This window comes from Pseudopipra pipra, chromosome 3, assembly GCF_036250125.1.
Source record: "Pseudopipra pipra isolate bDixPip1 chromosome 3, bDixPip1.hap1, whole genome shotgun sequence".
NCBI classification, from domain to species: Eukaryota; Metazoa; Chordata; class Aves; order Passeriformes; family Pipridae; genus Pseudopipra; species Pseudopipra pipra.
Window position 1 is genome coordinate 66,955,597 of NC_087551.1, and position 14,092 is coordinate 66,969,688.

A 14,092-nucleotide genomic window follows, 5' to 3' on the forward strand; every position below is an offset into this window, starting at 1 on the left:
TCAAACAATTTTTATATAAAGATGTTCAAACATATAGAAAAGTGTTGAGAGAAAGGCAGTCTTTTGGTAATTTGGGGTTGGGGGGTTTTTTTGGACCAGAGTCTGACCTAAAGCACACTGTGGCAGCAGGGTCTTTCCTCAGTACTCTTTGGACCGGACCCTTAAAATATTTTCACAGTAGTATCACTACCATATTGCATGATTGCTTCTTTGCACCCTGCACTCTGTTAGAAGGTATTCAAAACAAGCCCAAATTTATACCAAAACATTTACCATGTGTTTCAGATAATGTATAATAAACTTTGAACACAACATAGCAGATTTAATGGCCAACATTTCCTTTTAAACTCGCTTATCTTTCTCCCTCCCACTTCACTCTCACATCCCTGCACCCTCACACTTTTTCTGACAGCATTGCTTTAGTACCTTCAAAAAAATAGCCTCAGCCAGTGAAGCAAATACAATCACCTTATGAGGTGTGACTAACTTTGAGTGCAGACTTTGTCCTTTGCTGCTCTTTACAGATGACACAGGAGCCCTTGTTGGCCCTGCAGCTGGGAGTGAGCAAGTGAAACAGAAACATGGCATTTATCAGATTTTTGGTCCCCTGCTTTGTGATAGGCATTGATATTGCTTTCTCTTGCCAGAGTGCTGTCGACTTCGTGGGTGCCAGTTCTCCAGGAGACATCGTTATTGGAGGCTTGTTTGCAGTTCATAGCGAAATGCTGCATCCAGAAGATCCCATCAAGCCAGTAATTCAGAACTGTGCCGGGTGAGTAATACTGGAAATTACATATCTAGCAAAGAAGAGGTCACTGAAAATGGGCATATAACTCTTACATTAAGGTGAACAAATTCTGGCCCTTTTGCTTTTCTTTGTCCTTAAAAATACCTCGGACATCACAAAATTTCACATAAATTAATACAGGGTGATAAAGCATGGCCAAGTTACAGTAAAAAATACTGTGGCTGCCTGAGGAATGGAACAAGCATTTGATCCTACTTCAGTCTTCATAGATAATCTAGTAGCCTTGGAGGTTTGTGCTGAACAATCATTTAATTCCCATGGAAATGCTAATTTGCTATAGGAGTGAAGGACTCTGCTGTGCAGCTAATCATTTTTTGTTAAGAAGTTGAACCCACATGATTTGAACACAGGCAGAACACATTTTACCTAAGCCCATAGTCAAGTGTGCCTCCCACCTCACAGGGCACCTACGATAGTACCTTGCAGACGGCATTGTAATTATTTTTATAATTACTGTAATTATTACTCTCTGAATTATAATCATGGTATTATGTTACATGATAGACTACATATAAACACCATGTGATGAAGGTATTCAGGTTCAGAGTGTGCACCAGAATATTTATTTTGTTGGCTCCAAATCCTGCTGTACTTGAAACATCCATTTTTCTGGAATGCATGAGAAGGAAACCTGGTGAAGAACTTCATTTTAAGTATAACAAAGCTTTCCTAAGCCCAGGAATCCCAAATACGCATTTTGTTTAATTTAAATACAGGTTCATATCCTCAAATTTTATTTGAATTTTGCATGCATCTTAATCCCACATCTGAATCTAATAATCAGATAGACATGCAGGCATCCATTTGGATTTACAACAAAATGTTGATAAAGTTGATAATTTTGTCAGTCTTCCCTTATTTGTCTACGGAGTCATAAATTGTCTCAGGTCCATCTGAAATTTAAGTTAGTTTGTAAACTTTAGAAAAGTTTGACTGAGAGTAGGGTTGGTTATATTACAGACATTTTTTGCTAGCAGAATTCTGATTAAGCATCTGTTTTAACATCCACTGGAGATGAGGGAAATAGCTGGACTAACTTTTGCAGGTCTAGGTAGGATTTTGGAAACATCAATGCAATCACTAGAGACTTCAACCTCTGAAATATTTCCTTCTACTCTGAAATATTTAGTACTTCCTTTTCTTTGCTTGATGCATTTGGTGAAAGCAAATACGTTTTTTAAAAGGCTTACTGGACAGATGTAATAAATTGGAATTTTTTAACTGACATTGACAGATACTTCTCAAAGATATTACTTGCAAATTTTCATGTAGCATGAAAATTAAATTTTTAGTTCCCTTTTTTTCAGAAAAACACTTTTTTTTTTTCCAGGCATATATTATGTTTTGTGTTCATTTTCCTTAATCTCCCATTAGGTGAGATAAAAATATATGGTTTCTAATCTTTTGTACACTAAAACCCAAGAAAATCACACAAAACTTACTACCCATAATTTCTTCTCAATAGTTGTCAAATTCTAAGGGACATGCTCAAAACTGACTTTGCTTCAGCCTTGTTTCCAGCAATGTTTTTCTAAAAAATACCTCCTGTGTTTCCTGACAGCTTTGAAATTCAAGTTTTCCTTCAGACACTTGCAATGATACATGCTATTGAAACAATCAACAATTCAACGCTGTTGTCTGGAGTTACTCTGGGCTACGAGATATATGACACGTGTGCAGAAGTTACAAAAGCCATGGCATCTGCTCTGAGGTTTCTGTCAAAATTCAATTCTTCTGAGGATGCTGTAGAGTTCAAGTGTAACTACTCAGACTATATCCCGAGAATTAAGGCAGTCGTTGGAGCCAGCTACTCGGAGGTGTCGATGGCAGTTTCAAGGCTGTTGGCTTTGCAACTAATCCCACAGGTAGGTTTTAGGGAATTGAATTATTTTGAACAGAGGTTCAAATTTACCTGAGAATAAAGCTGCATTTCTGATCATAGGAATTGCAAGAGCCACGTGTTTACTACAGGGCAGGATTTGGCTCAATCTAAGGACATCAGGAGGACTTGATTCACTTGCCAAAACAAAAGCAGTAAGGGATATTTTATATGCCTGAGGCACATGCATCCAACTGCTCTTTCAGTGTGATGCTGGGCTCTTGTCAGCCTGGCGTTACCATTAGTCAGTCCTGTTTGTGCCAGTTACTCCAATGTACCTTGGATGACACTCTAGGACTTTGGTCAGGCAGCAAAATTACAGCTGCCACGTCTAGTCTGGCAGGTGGTGAATATGACAATACTCAATCTCAAACTGAAAAAAAAAAAAAAAGAGGGACTAAGTCAAATCTAGACAGAAATCTGGGAATTCTTTTCTGCCCAAGAGAAATTAATTTTTAGAGTCAGATAAAACTATGGACAGGAAAGTGAGGAAGGCTGCTACAAAACACAGATTTACTCCTGTTACTCCTCAAGCAGTAGAAGAGAAAAAACACAACGATTTAGATCCACACAGTCATTCCAGAAGTGTTGCTCTTCATTTCTGACCTCTCTAGGAGTAGTACTGCCCCACACTTGTGCCTTGGCCAGTGCTTGTGTTCCTGCTTTCTCCGTTGTAAAAGAGTAAGGGTCAAAGCTGGGACCAACATGAAAAAAGCAGATAACTTCCACACCATCCTGTCTTGCACTTTGGTTTTGTGAATTGATATAAATTAACTCTGCAAAGTAGCAACATAGTAACCAAACACTTGGAAAAGAAGTAAAATCTGAACCAAAGATAACTTCTAACTGAATCTTCTCCTCTGCAATGGTAGGAAGTAATTCTGACCTTCAACGCCACCACAGGAGCTATAGTAAGTACGAAAACTGAAGTGCCACACTTGAACATAACTAAAAGGCAAGTGGTATGAAACAAACCTGCATTAGGGCACAGATGGAAAATGGGACCCAGCAGATTTTTCTTATCAATAGCATCTGCGATCTTCTGACACCTGTAAGATTTGGTATCACCTCCAGGCAGGTGACTCTTATTTTGGAAAGCTCAGATTTATCTTTTAAGAACCATCAAGCAATGTAGGGGGAAAAGTTCCATCAAACAAATAGAGAAGGATTAAAACTAGAAAGATTGGAATAGCAATGTTTAATTTATGTTTTTCTAGCTACATTCACAAAAAAAAGATAGTAAACATTTTGTACGAAAGAATTGGAGCATTCTGTACTATTTGTTAGTCTTTGTTTTTCTGGGAGGTTCTTCAAACAGATTTAATGATTCTTTTAACATATATAATAATTAAATCTTGGAAAGAATATATGTATATGGATAAACCACACTAACACACTCAATGATAGAAAAATACTGCAATATATAAAACTACTAGGAATTTGAATAGTAACTCAAAAAATAGTTAATGCTTCCAGCGTTTTAACTATTGTTTTGAATAGTATGTTGATAGTATCTGAACAGAGTAAACCAAAATCTTTATACCATCATAACTGTCATATCCATTTTGAAAGGTTTTGTTCTCTGCCTTCACTGAATTATGCTGATAAGGACAAAAAAAAGTGGAACCGGTACTGGACACAAGTCTGAATCCTAAGAGCAGGGAGAGGGAACTTGTCCCATTTGGCTGTAGCTTGTTGATGCTCACTCACAGGAAGAAGGGAGGCTGGGTCAGTCTGGAAAAAAGAGCAATTGTGGTAGCTTTGGATCTCTTGGGGGAGACCAACTCTGTAACTGAATTGTTCGCTCTTCCTAGGTCAGTCCTGCATCATCAGCTGAAATCCTCAGTGACAAAATCAGGTTTCCTTCTTTCTTCAGGACTATCCCCAGTGATTTTCATCAAACAAGAGCAATGACCCACTTGATCTGTGAATCTGGGTGGAACTGGATTGGAGTAATAGCCACTGATGATGACAATGGGCGGTTCGCTCTGGAGAGCTTTGGGGTCCAGGCCATGGCAAACAACGTTTGCATAGCTTTTAAAGAAATGTTGCCAGCCTATCTCTCTGACAGCACCTTTCACACCAAAGTTGATCACGCAATTGAGAAGATTGTCAAGGAAACAAGAGTAAATGTTATTGTGGTCTTTATGAGACAGTTCCACGTTCTCAAATTATTTAAGAAGGCAATTGAGAGGAACGTTAATAAAATCTGGATTGCAAGTGATAACTGGTCAGCTGCAGTCAAAATCAGTACAATTCCCAATATCAGACAGCTGGGAACCATTGTGGGATTTGGATTTAAAAGTGGAGATATGTCCTCATTCCAAAACTTTCTGAGAAATCTTCATGAAAAGCCCACTAAAAACAACAAGTTTTTACGTGAATATATTATGCTTTTGTCAGTTTGTGCAAACCTGGAATATCATGATTTTCAAACATGCATTTCAAACCAGTCCCAGGATGATCTACTGGAAGATGTTGAGAATAAACACCAGATCTGGAGAGATGATTTTTTGAACGCTAACATTGAACCAGGATTTATCCAAAGTACTACACTTGCAGTCTATGCCATAGCTCATGCCATTAAAGGACAATGCAAAACCAGAAACTGCAAGGATCCCTCTGCCTTCACTCCCTGGGAGGTAAGATGTTAACTCTTTCAGGCCTTATAATCTTTGCCTAACTTTCACCTAATTTTTTGCTCCCACATTCCTGGATTTTCTAGCTCGGTCCTTTTACTAAATGACATTTTATTCCTCTTCCTGCCAGAGCAGCAGTATCTAGCTGCTGCAGTGATAACTACACTCCAGTTTTGTCTCCCTTTTTTTGGCTTATGTGTTCTGCTGTAGATATAGATAGCTACTGGATGGTGGTAACTGCATAACCACCACCTCCTCCTTGATGAGTACAATAACAATGGCTGTAAATATGTGATTCCACAAGTGGAGAAGGGATCTTTAGCTTCCGGGCTTCATTAGCTACCCTAACACTTCCTCCATCACCTTCAAAGAGCACATAGAGTAGGCACCAGCTTGAATGAAGGCTCCATTCTGTAGGTTTCTTGACAGAACATCTTGCTAGCTACTCATGTAGGATAAAATAAAATGTGTAGTCACTCTACAGTTGACTTATCAGCTCTTCAGCTACTAGTAGTTGGTCCTGTTGCTGTAAACCACTATGTGTAATACACATCTATGAGTGCTTTTGAGATGGGGATACTGCTGGATAGGAACATTCACCAAAGAGTTTCAATTTTCCTTTCTCTCTCTCACCATTGTATCTGTTTTGTCTTAATTCAAGTATTTTCCTCTATAATTAATTTCTACTTGAAACTGAAAATGCAACACATTTTCAGTTTCATCTTGATTTATACTGAATTGACTGGTTGGAAAATTAGACATAATCTTTAAGATAGGTGAGGTACTCATTATCACACTCAACTGGGTGGGAAAAGAAGAGGAAAAATCAGACAAGTAAACCTGACCTGACCTTTTACCCAAGAACCTGCTTGGGAGTATTCACTTTTACACACTTTTACTCAGAGGATTAAACAAATGTTAATTTAAAAGTCAAACAACCACTCTGACTTGCTCTGACCTCTTATCCTAGGTCAGGGCAGGTCAAACCAAGATAGGGGATTTGAAAAAAACCAACACCAACAAACCAACCAACCAACAACCCAGTAACAATTGGACTCTCACATGAATTCGTAAATGCAAATGAGGCAAATTCAGGACTTCTCTGTAGGAATGCAACTTTATGGAGCTGTATTTACATCATTGTTAAGCCAAATCCCAAACCATCAAAATTAAAAATTCTTTTAAGTTGTTAAACACTTGTGAAGAAAACTGAAAGCAATCATTATTTTCCTTGTGTTGTTTTCATTACATACTTCTTCTACACTACATTTAAACTTTCTAGAAAGGAATATATATATATATAGATAAAGCTTAGGATCCAAATAATCCATATCACACATTTCTATACACAGAGAAACAATAGAGTGATTGGTGTTACAGACTTCACAAAAATAATCATCAGTTACATCAAAATATTGCTAAAAATAGAGCTTCCATCTGAAACTCTAGATGTATTCAAAAAGCTCTGGTGTCCTCATATTGCTAGAGAAATTGGAAAAGTAAAGATGAGAAATATTAAAAGACTAGTCTGAGTATATACAATAAAGAGAAATCCTATTCAGTTCCACACAACTATGCAGCATCCAAATTGAATGCACTACTGGTTAGAAACACACTGGTTCTTCATAAGTTATACGAACTCTCAAAAAAATTAGATTATACACGAAATAATGGCATATTATATACACCAGATGTGTTACACATATTTGACAAAGCCTATTGAGGCAGTATACCTTTCAGCATGTTTGTTAAATGCTACGAATGTTACAAATGGATCCATGTAAGAGCATGACTTTCAAAAGCAGTTGAACTCAGCCTTTCACCAAAACATTAAATTTTTTCCTTGTTGATTAATCCCTGTTGCCAAAAAGTCGTTAGGCCTGCAAAATAATAGAGCCTTTGTTTTGATTAAGAACCACGGTAGCAAATGGAAGTTGTTCGACGATATCCCTATGAATTGAGAGTGGGTTATATCTGCCTTAACCTGCTCTTTTCTATATTCACAGAGACCTTTTTGACCTGGCTGTTTGTGAGTAGGGAGGCAGAAATTTTACCCTGTTGAACAGAATGGATTTCAATATGAAGCTGGACAATTGCCTTATCAAGCATTCTTATTTTGGTATTTCTTATGACCTATCAAATATGGCCTTGCGGTTTATTGCCGTTGTGCCATTGATCTCTTCATCTGAGCAAACTGGCACATATTGTTCATTCAACAGTTCTGAGTCTCCCCTTGCCATACACAAATTCAGTCAGAGTCACATCTGAGAACAATGCTAGATATTTCCAGACATACTGGGGGAATTTACTCTGGAAGAAAGTGTTGTCCAGATTGCCTCTGATGACAGTAAAGTGATAGCAGGAGTACCACTCACCCTTGTTCCTTACAAAAAGGGGAGTGTCAAAGGACCATTAGCTCTTGCAAGCAAAAATATTTTTTCTCCTAACATTATACCAAAATTTCCATGGCTGCAAAAGAATACTAATCTGAGTATTTGTGCACACTGCATAGAGTTAGGAAATTATTAATTTTTTATTAATAGATTTTTTAAGGTCAACAGGATTGCCTGTATATGTAATTCTGTAAACAGCTATAAAGATGAATTTAGATTTTAATACTTTTCTTAGTCCTAAAAGCATTTCTTTTTAACTTGATTTTACCATACAAATGTTAAATTACTCAGTTTGTCACACTGACATGATACTGATGTATGTTATCATTTCTTATACTTATGTGCAGCTCCTTGAAGAACTTAAAAAAGTTGTATTCATTGATGATGATAAAGAAGTCAAGTTTGACTCCAATGGAGATATGAGCAGCAGTTATGATGTACTTCTTTGGAAAGAAATTGATGGCCACATGGAAATCACCACTGTGGCAGAATATGATGCAGAGAAAGGTGACTTTATCTTTGAGGATGAAGAGAAAAAAAAAGATTTTCTAGATTTAAAGGTAATTTTTAATTTATTGACATAACGTGAAATTTGATTCATATGATTTCTTCTCCCTCTGGCATTTTCAACTGGATGTGTCAGCCAGAAATCTCTCTTGTAGTTTAATGTTCTCCTTTAAGAGTGAAGAATCCTTTTGGAGTATATTTGATCACTTTCATGCTTCCTGAGATGCATATTAGCCTGTGAGCATCAATTTAAAATTTATTTATTTCTCTAGAATTTTATTTCTCTAGAAATTTATTTATTTATTTCTCTAGAAGGCTTCCTAAGATGAGAAGTTATGTCTGTCCTAGGGATGCCACTCAAGAATCTTGAAAAGGGATCTTAAAATAAGAAGTGACTGTGTACAAAAAAATCCCCTCTCTAATTAACCACAATTTTTTTTCCCTTTTTTCACATGAAGACTCATATCTGTTGAGTTTATTGTTTAAAAAGAAAAGAAGATGCTTTGTTGTTTATTTGATCCTGTTAGAGCTGGGGTCATTATGGCTACATGAGTAGGTGGTGCCATATGTAGCCCCAGCACTGGTGTACACAGAACTAGTGTGTGGTCCTGGACAGTTCCAACTGGATAATCTGTTATCTGTGCATGGCTGGAGGTCTGAGTTCATGATGCAGCTCCCCACTAATTGGACAAGGAGAGACTGCTTTACCAAGTGGGTTGAATTCTAGTCTCAGCATGTGAACTCAGTTGAGGACAGAAAAAAACCTCAAATCTTGCCCCTCTTTGTGGTGCAAGCAAATGTTCAACGTAACTTTCAGATTCCCTTAAAATATGGATGATGCCAAAAAAACCCCAAAACAAACAACAGTACAAATTGCAGCATTACTGGAGGTTTATATTAATGTTTTTTTAGAGATTTTGTTTGTTTGTTTTTTATTCTTTGCACACTGCAGAAAGTTCAGTCAACATGTTCCCAGCACTGCAGGCCAGGCCAGGTGAAAAAGGTTACAGAAAGTCCACATACATGCTGCTATGAGTGTGTTTACTGCCCAGAAAACCATTACAGCAATCAAACAGGTAAAGAATTGTGATCCAAATAAAAGTTTATTTAGACATCAGTACAATTGTTCTGTTTGTATATAATGTGCCTTGACAACCTTGGGTTTAACTTTGGAAGGGGATTTAAATATTTGTTTATCATCAGTTTCCCATAAAACTTGCTATAAATGCTTCTTAGGAGACCAAACTTAAAGCAGTTAGATTGGCCAGCTAACTAGCATTATCCTTTGCTAGGATGGAAATTCTGGCTGATTTATCAGTGAGACTGACTCTCATTAAAATAGAGTCTTGCCTCCCTGTCTTTCCAGTCCAATAAGGAAGAATTTCTTTACTGTGAGGGTGGTGAGGCACTGGAACAGGTAGCCCAGAGAAGTTGTTGTGGATGACCCCTCTTTGGAAGTGTTCAAGGGCAGGTTGGATGGAGCTACCTGATGTAGTAGAAGGTGTCCCTGACTCTGGCAGGGGATGTTGTAACTAGATGGTCTTTTAAGGTCCCTTCCAACCCAAACTCTTCTATGAGCCTATGCATCTATGAAGTTCAAGTGTTATGTATTTTGCTGACCAGAATTGTACAGTAATATTTTCTAGTATCAAATCTGATGTGTACTTTACCAGTGGTTCATTTATAGGTTTAAGCAAAAATTTTTAAAGGAGAAAATTAAATATGGAGGAGAGAGATGGAATTAAGAAAACTGTGGTACTTTGTACTTTTAATATCCTGAGAGCAGAACGAAATTAAATTTTACCTTCTTATCCAATTAGCTGTGAAATGTCTCCATATCAGAGGACAAGAATTTCAAAGCAAAAGCACCTTTCAAATCATAAACTAAAGCAATGTTTCTTCTTGTTATTGTATTTCAAAAGCTATCTGTAATGAGCATGTTGGGGTGTTTTCTTGTCAAAATAGACAATTAAAAGAAAAATAGTTCAAATTTTTTGCAAGACAATTGATTATTTATTGTTCAGGTTTTAGTAAAAGTTTGCCTGTCCAGAGCTCTGGCCAGGTCACATATAGCTAGTCAGTGATGACCAAGACAATTTTAGAACCCTGGTCATTCTCCCTGTCCTCTCCCTGTCCCTGGCTGCAGGAAACCCTTGCTCCCAGTTGGCAGGCAGTTCTGTCAGTGCCACCGCAGCCACCGCAGCCCTGCAGCTCCTCCACCTGGACGGCGACAGCAGCAGTCAGATGCAGTCAGACACGTCTTTTCCTCTTAGCAGCCCTTCCCGCGCTGCTCCTGTATCTCAAGGCCGATAAAACACTTCGCAGTTTATTTACTTTGGGTTCTTAAATTATCTTCCTTTTTTTCTGCTTCCAGATATGGATTACTGCTACCGATGTAACAACAAAACCTACTGGGCTCCCATCAACAGTACCACATGCTACAAAAAGACAATCTATTTCCTCACCTGGACTGACTGGTTTGCTGTTTTCCTCCTCCTTCTGTCTGCTTTCGGAGTTGTGTTAGTTCTGTCAATTTGTGTAATATTTACTAAAAACTTGAACACACCAGTTGTAAAGGCATCTGGTGGTCTGACTGTCTGCTATATTATTCTCTTCAGTCACTTCTTAATTTTTTTGAGCACCATCTTCTTCATAGATGTACCCACAGAATTCAAATGTAAAACTAGGCAAGCACTCTTTGGCATAAGTTTTACACTCTGCATTTCATGTATTTTAATGAAGTCACTAAAAATTTTACTAGCCTTCAGCTTTGATCCCAAGATTCAGAATTTCCTGAAATGTATGTATAAACCTATTCCCACTGTGGCCACCTGCACTGGAATTCAAGTTATCATTTGTACCTTCTGGCTAATATTTAGGACACCTTTTGTAACCCAAAATTTCTCAATCCCAAGAGCAATAATTCTGGAGTGCAATGAGGGGTCTATTGTAGCTTTTGGGATTATGCTGGGCTACATCGCCGCTCTAGCCTTTATTTGCTTCATATTTGCCTTTAAAGGTAGGAAATTGCCAGAGAACTACAATGAAGCTAAATTCATCACTTTTGGCATGCTAATTTACTTCATAGCATGGATTGTATTTATCCCTGTCTATGCAACTACATTTGGCAAATACTTGCCAGCAGTGGAAATCATCGTTGTTTTAATATCCAATTACGGAATCCTCTGCTGCACTTTTCTTCCAAAGTGCTATATCATCATTTACAAGCAAGAAACAAACACAAAATCTGCCTTTCTCAAAATGGTTTACACGTATTCCTCTAAAAGTGCAGGTAGCGTTACTGTTAGTCAGGTTTCTTTGGATTCAAAGTCTTCCAGCTTCCGAGCTCCTATCTCAGACTCGTGTAAAACTGACAAAAATGGAAACTGCCAGTTCCAAGTGCCAGGGCAGCCACTAATAACAGGCAAGGTTCTTCCTAAAAATGCTGCCAGGAAAAGAGTCTCCAGCATATGACTGGCCAGTGGTCAAGTACTGGAAGATAAAAAGCCATCTTAGAGAGCTATTTATCTCTCAGATCTTTTTCCTTTTAGCATCCCCGAGGAGAGCAGGACATGTGAAAACTCTTGTTCTCCTGTACTTAAGCAGTTATCCATTACCAGATCTGAAAGGCTTTCCTGGCCCTGAGAGTCCAGTCCTTGCTCCTGCAGGGACCTGTGGGAACTGTGCAACCTCCCTTCCTCAAGTGAGACAGAAGAATCACAAAAATATTATTTCTTACAGTCACATAGGTGGGACCACATGAGTTTACTCCACTTCTTTTGCCTCTGATACACAATTCTTTAAGGAGCTATTCTTCTCATCTGGCCCCATTTCACAGATCAAAGAGAACCTTGTCCCAGCCTTTGTTTGCTAGGCTAAACAAGTCGAGTCCTTTAGTCTCCACTTTTAAGATAGGCTTTCCATTCTTCTGAACTTCCAAATGTAACCTTTTTCACCTGGTATCAGTGAATCTCTTTTTTTTCCTCCCCAGAATTGCACACCTTATTCCAGATGAGTGCTGCAGTAACCTTTAAAGTTCCTTGTATTTATCAGGATGGTAATGAACTAGAGACAGGTCTATAAAAGAATTAAAGAATTTCTCAGGAGCTCTGTAGTTATACATATGTTCATCTACGTTTTTTCTCCATACTCAGAGGAAATACGCTGATTCATCTCGTGCACCTCCTCTGATGCATGAAAAGGGAGACTACTGTGTTTGTCCCCAGAAGTCCTCTTAGTTGAGAGTGTAAGGACAATGTGTAATGTCAAAACTTAAAACCACTTATTGATTCCTCTCATTAGGATAAATAGTGTAATTACCAGTATCAGCATGAGTACATCCTGGGAATTTTGGGGGGTTGTATACGAGTTAAAAAAATCTGATTTTCAATAAGAACATGCCAATGCACCATTACAGTACATAGAAATAGCACAAGATTGAACTGGCATGATCTGCATTGGATGAGTCTCTGCTCTGTAGCAACATGAGCACAGCTGTGCTGTGCCTTCTGCATGAGAGACAAAAGGCAAATTCAGAGAAGGAGGAACTCTTCTGTCAGGGTAATGGTACCACAGAGCTTTTTCAGATTCTAAACAGCAGAGCTACACTGTCAGTCCGGGACCAGGAAAAATACTTTTCCATATTCTGGAAGCCTGTAACATATTTTAACTTCTGTGAGATGTTACTGTGAAATAATACTAAATTCCTTGGGTTTTGCCCATGCTTCTGTTTTGATTTAGAATAACTGGATGTTGTAGAAGAGCAAAATAAAAGCAGTAGATTTTGTGTTATGGAGGCATGTTGTACTATGGTTATGTAATTTATATCTATTTTTATAAAATTTTTATTTATATGTTGTAACCCTTATCCATATTTTTCTATTCATATTTTGTTAAAAATAAAAAAGAAATCACATTTCAAAAATGGACATGGGCGATGAAATTATGACGTGTAGACTAAGTATGTACTGTGTATCTATGAAGACATTTTAAAGTAATTTGAATGACAAGAGTGCAATTTTCCTTCAGACTTGTGTAACTGCAAACATTCTGTTGCTGATTGGAGGAATGAAGTTTTATGCATATATATTTATATGATGAATACTGTTCATACATCAGTTGTTGCAAATACTTTTCTGGATATGAACTTATGTATAATAAGGTTACAATTACTGAAATTTGACTGCCAATGCAGCAAGAAGTCTGTCCCTAAAAGAGAGAAGCAAAGCTTACATTGCATGACTGTCAGCAATCAGCTGGTTAGAAAAGTTAATTTGGCTCAAATGTCATGCCTGTATTTATTGTTTCCAAAAGCTTTGAGTATAGCATGTCTTAAATCTATATGAAAGGGAATGATTAAAGCCATATTGTTATTTCAAATTGAGTTTGCTTACTTAATTTCCTCACCTCTCCACATGATCTTCTGTTTGGCCTTGAACAACAGCAATACACACACCTGTAAGGTGTTTCCACTGTAGATCTCAGTCTGCTTCTTAGAAACTTCCTTTAGGTTGAAAGTTGTGTATGGTAGGGCATTCCTCCTACAGGACAATGAGGAAAGTGTCTAGAGGAACAGGGCCTGGTGACAGCAATGTGAAGGTCTCTACTGAGGTATCTTTAAGGAAAGACACCATATATGGCGGAATTTCAAAGAGCCCTACCTGCTGCATCTAATTCTTCAGCTACTCGGGTCTTGTGCAAAGCACAGTCAACAGTGGAGCTAAGACCATGTAACAGATTTGCTAGCCTGGCTTGGTAGAAAAAAGAGACACTATAGCAAGCTGTGTTACATGTTTTTAAATGTTTTGTCTGTAAGAAACAATTGATCATATGTAGGTAGAACGTAAAGGGATTGTGCTATAGAGGA

At 37.9% G+C, this 14,092-nt stretch overlaps 1 protein-coding gene across 2 annotated transcripts; it reads left to right on the forward strand.

Annotated features, from left to right (window-relative positions):
- The first annotated feature begins 343 nt into the window (after nucleotides 1–343).
- GPRC6A (G protein-coupled receptor class C group 6 member A) lies at nucleotides 344–13,766 on the forward strand. 2 transcript variants are annotated; one of them, XM_064649700.1, is made up of 7 exons: nucleotides 345–772; nucleotides 2,370–2,673; nucleotides 3,560–3,598; nucleotides 4,502–5,329; nucleotides 8,067–8,279; nucleotides 9,179–9,302; nucleotides 10,601–13,765. In XM_064649700.1, exons 1-7 carry the CDS (start codon nucleotides 582–584, stop codon nucleotides 11,698–11,700), a joined length of 2,799 nt encoding a protein of 932 aa, XP_064505770.1. In that variant the 5' UTR covers nucleotides 345–581; the 3' UTR covers nucleotides 11,701–13,765. The 2 variants fall into 2 exon arrangements, with proteins under 2 accessions (XP_064505769.1, XP_064505770.1); XM_064649699.1 differs by lacking the exon at nucleotides 3,560–3,598 and having other exon boundaries at nucleotides 344–772; nucleotides 10,601–13,766.
- The last annotated feature ends 326 nt before the right edge of the window (nucleotides 13,767–14,092 follow it).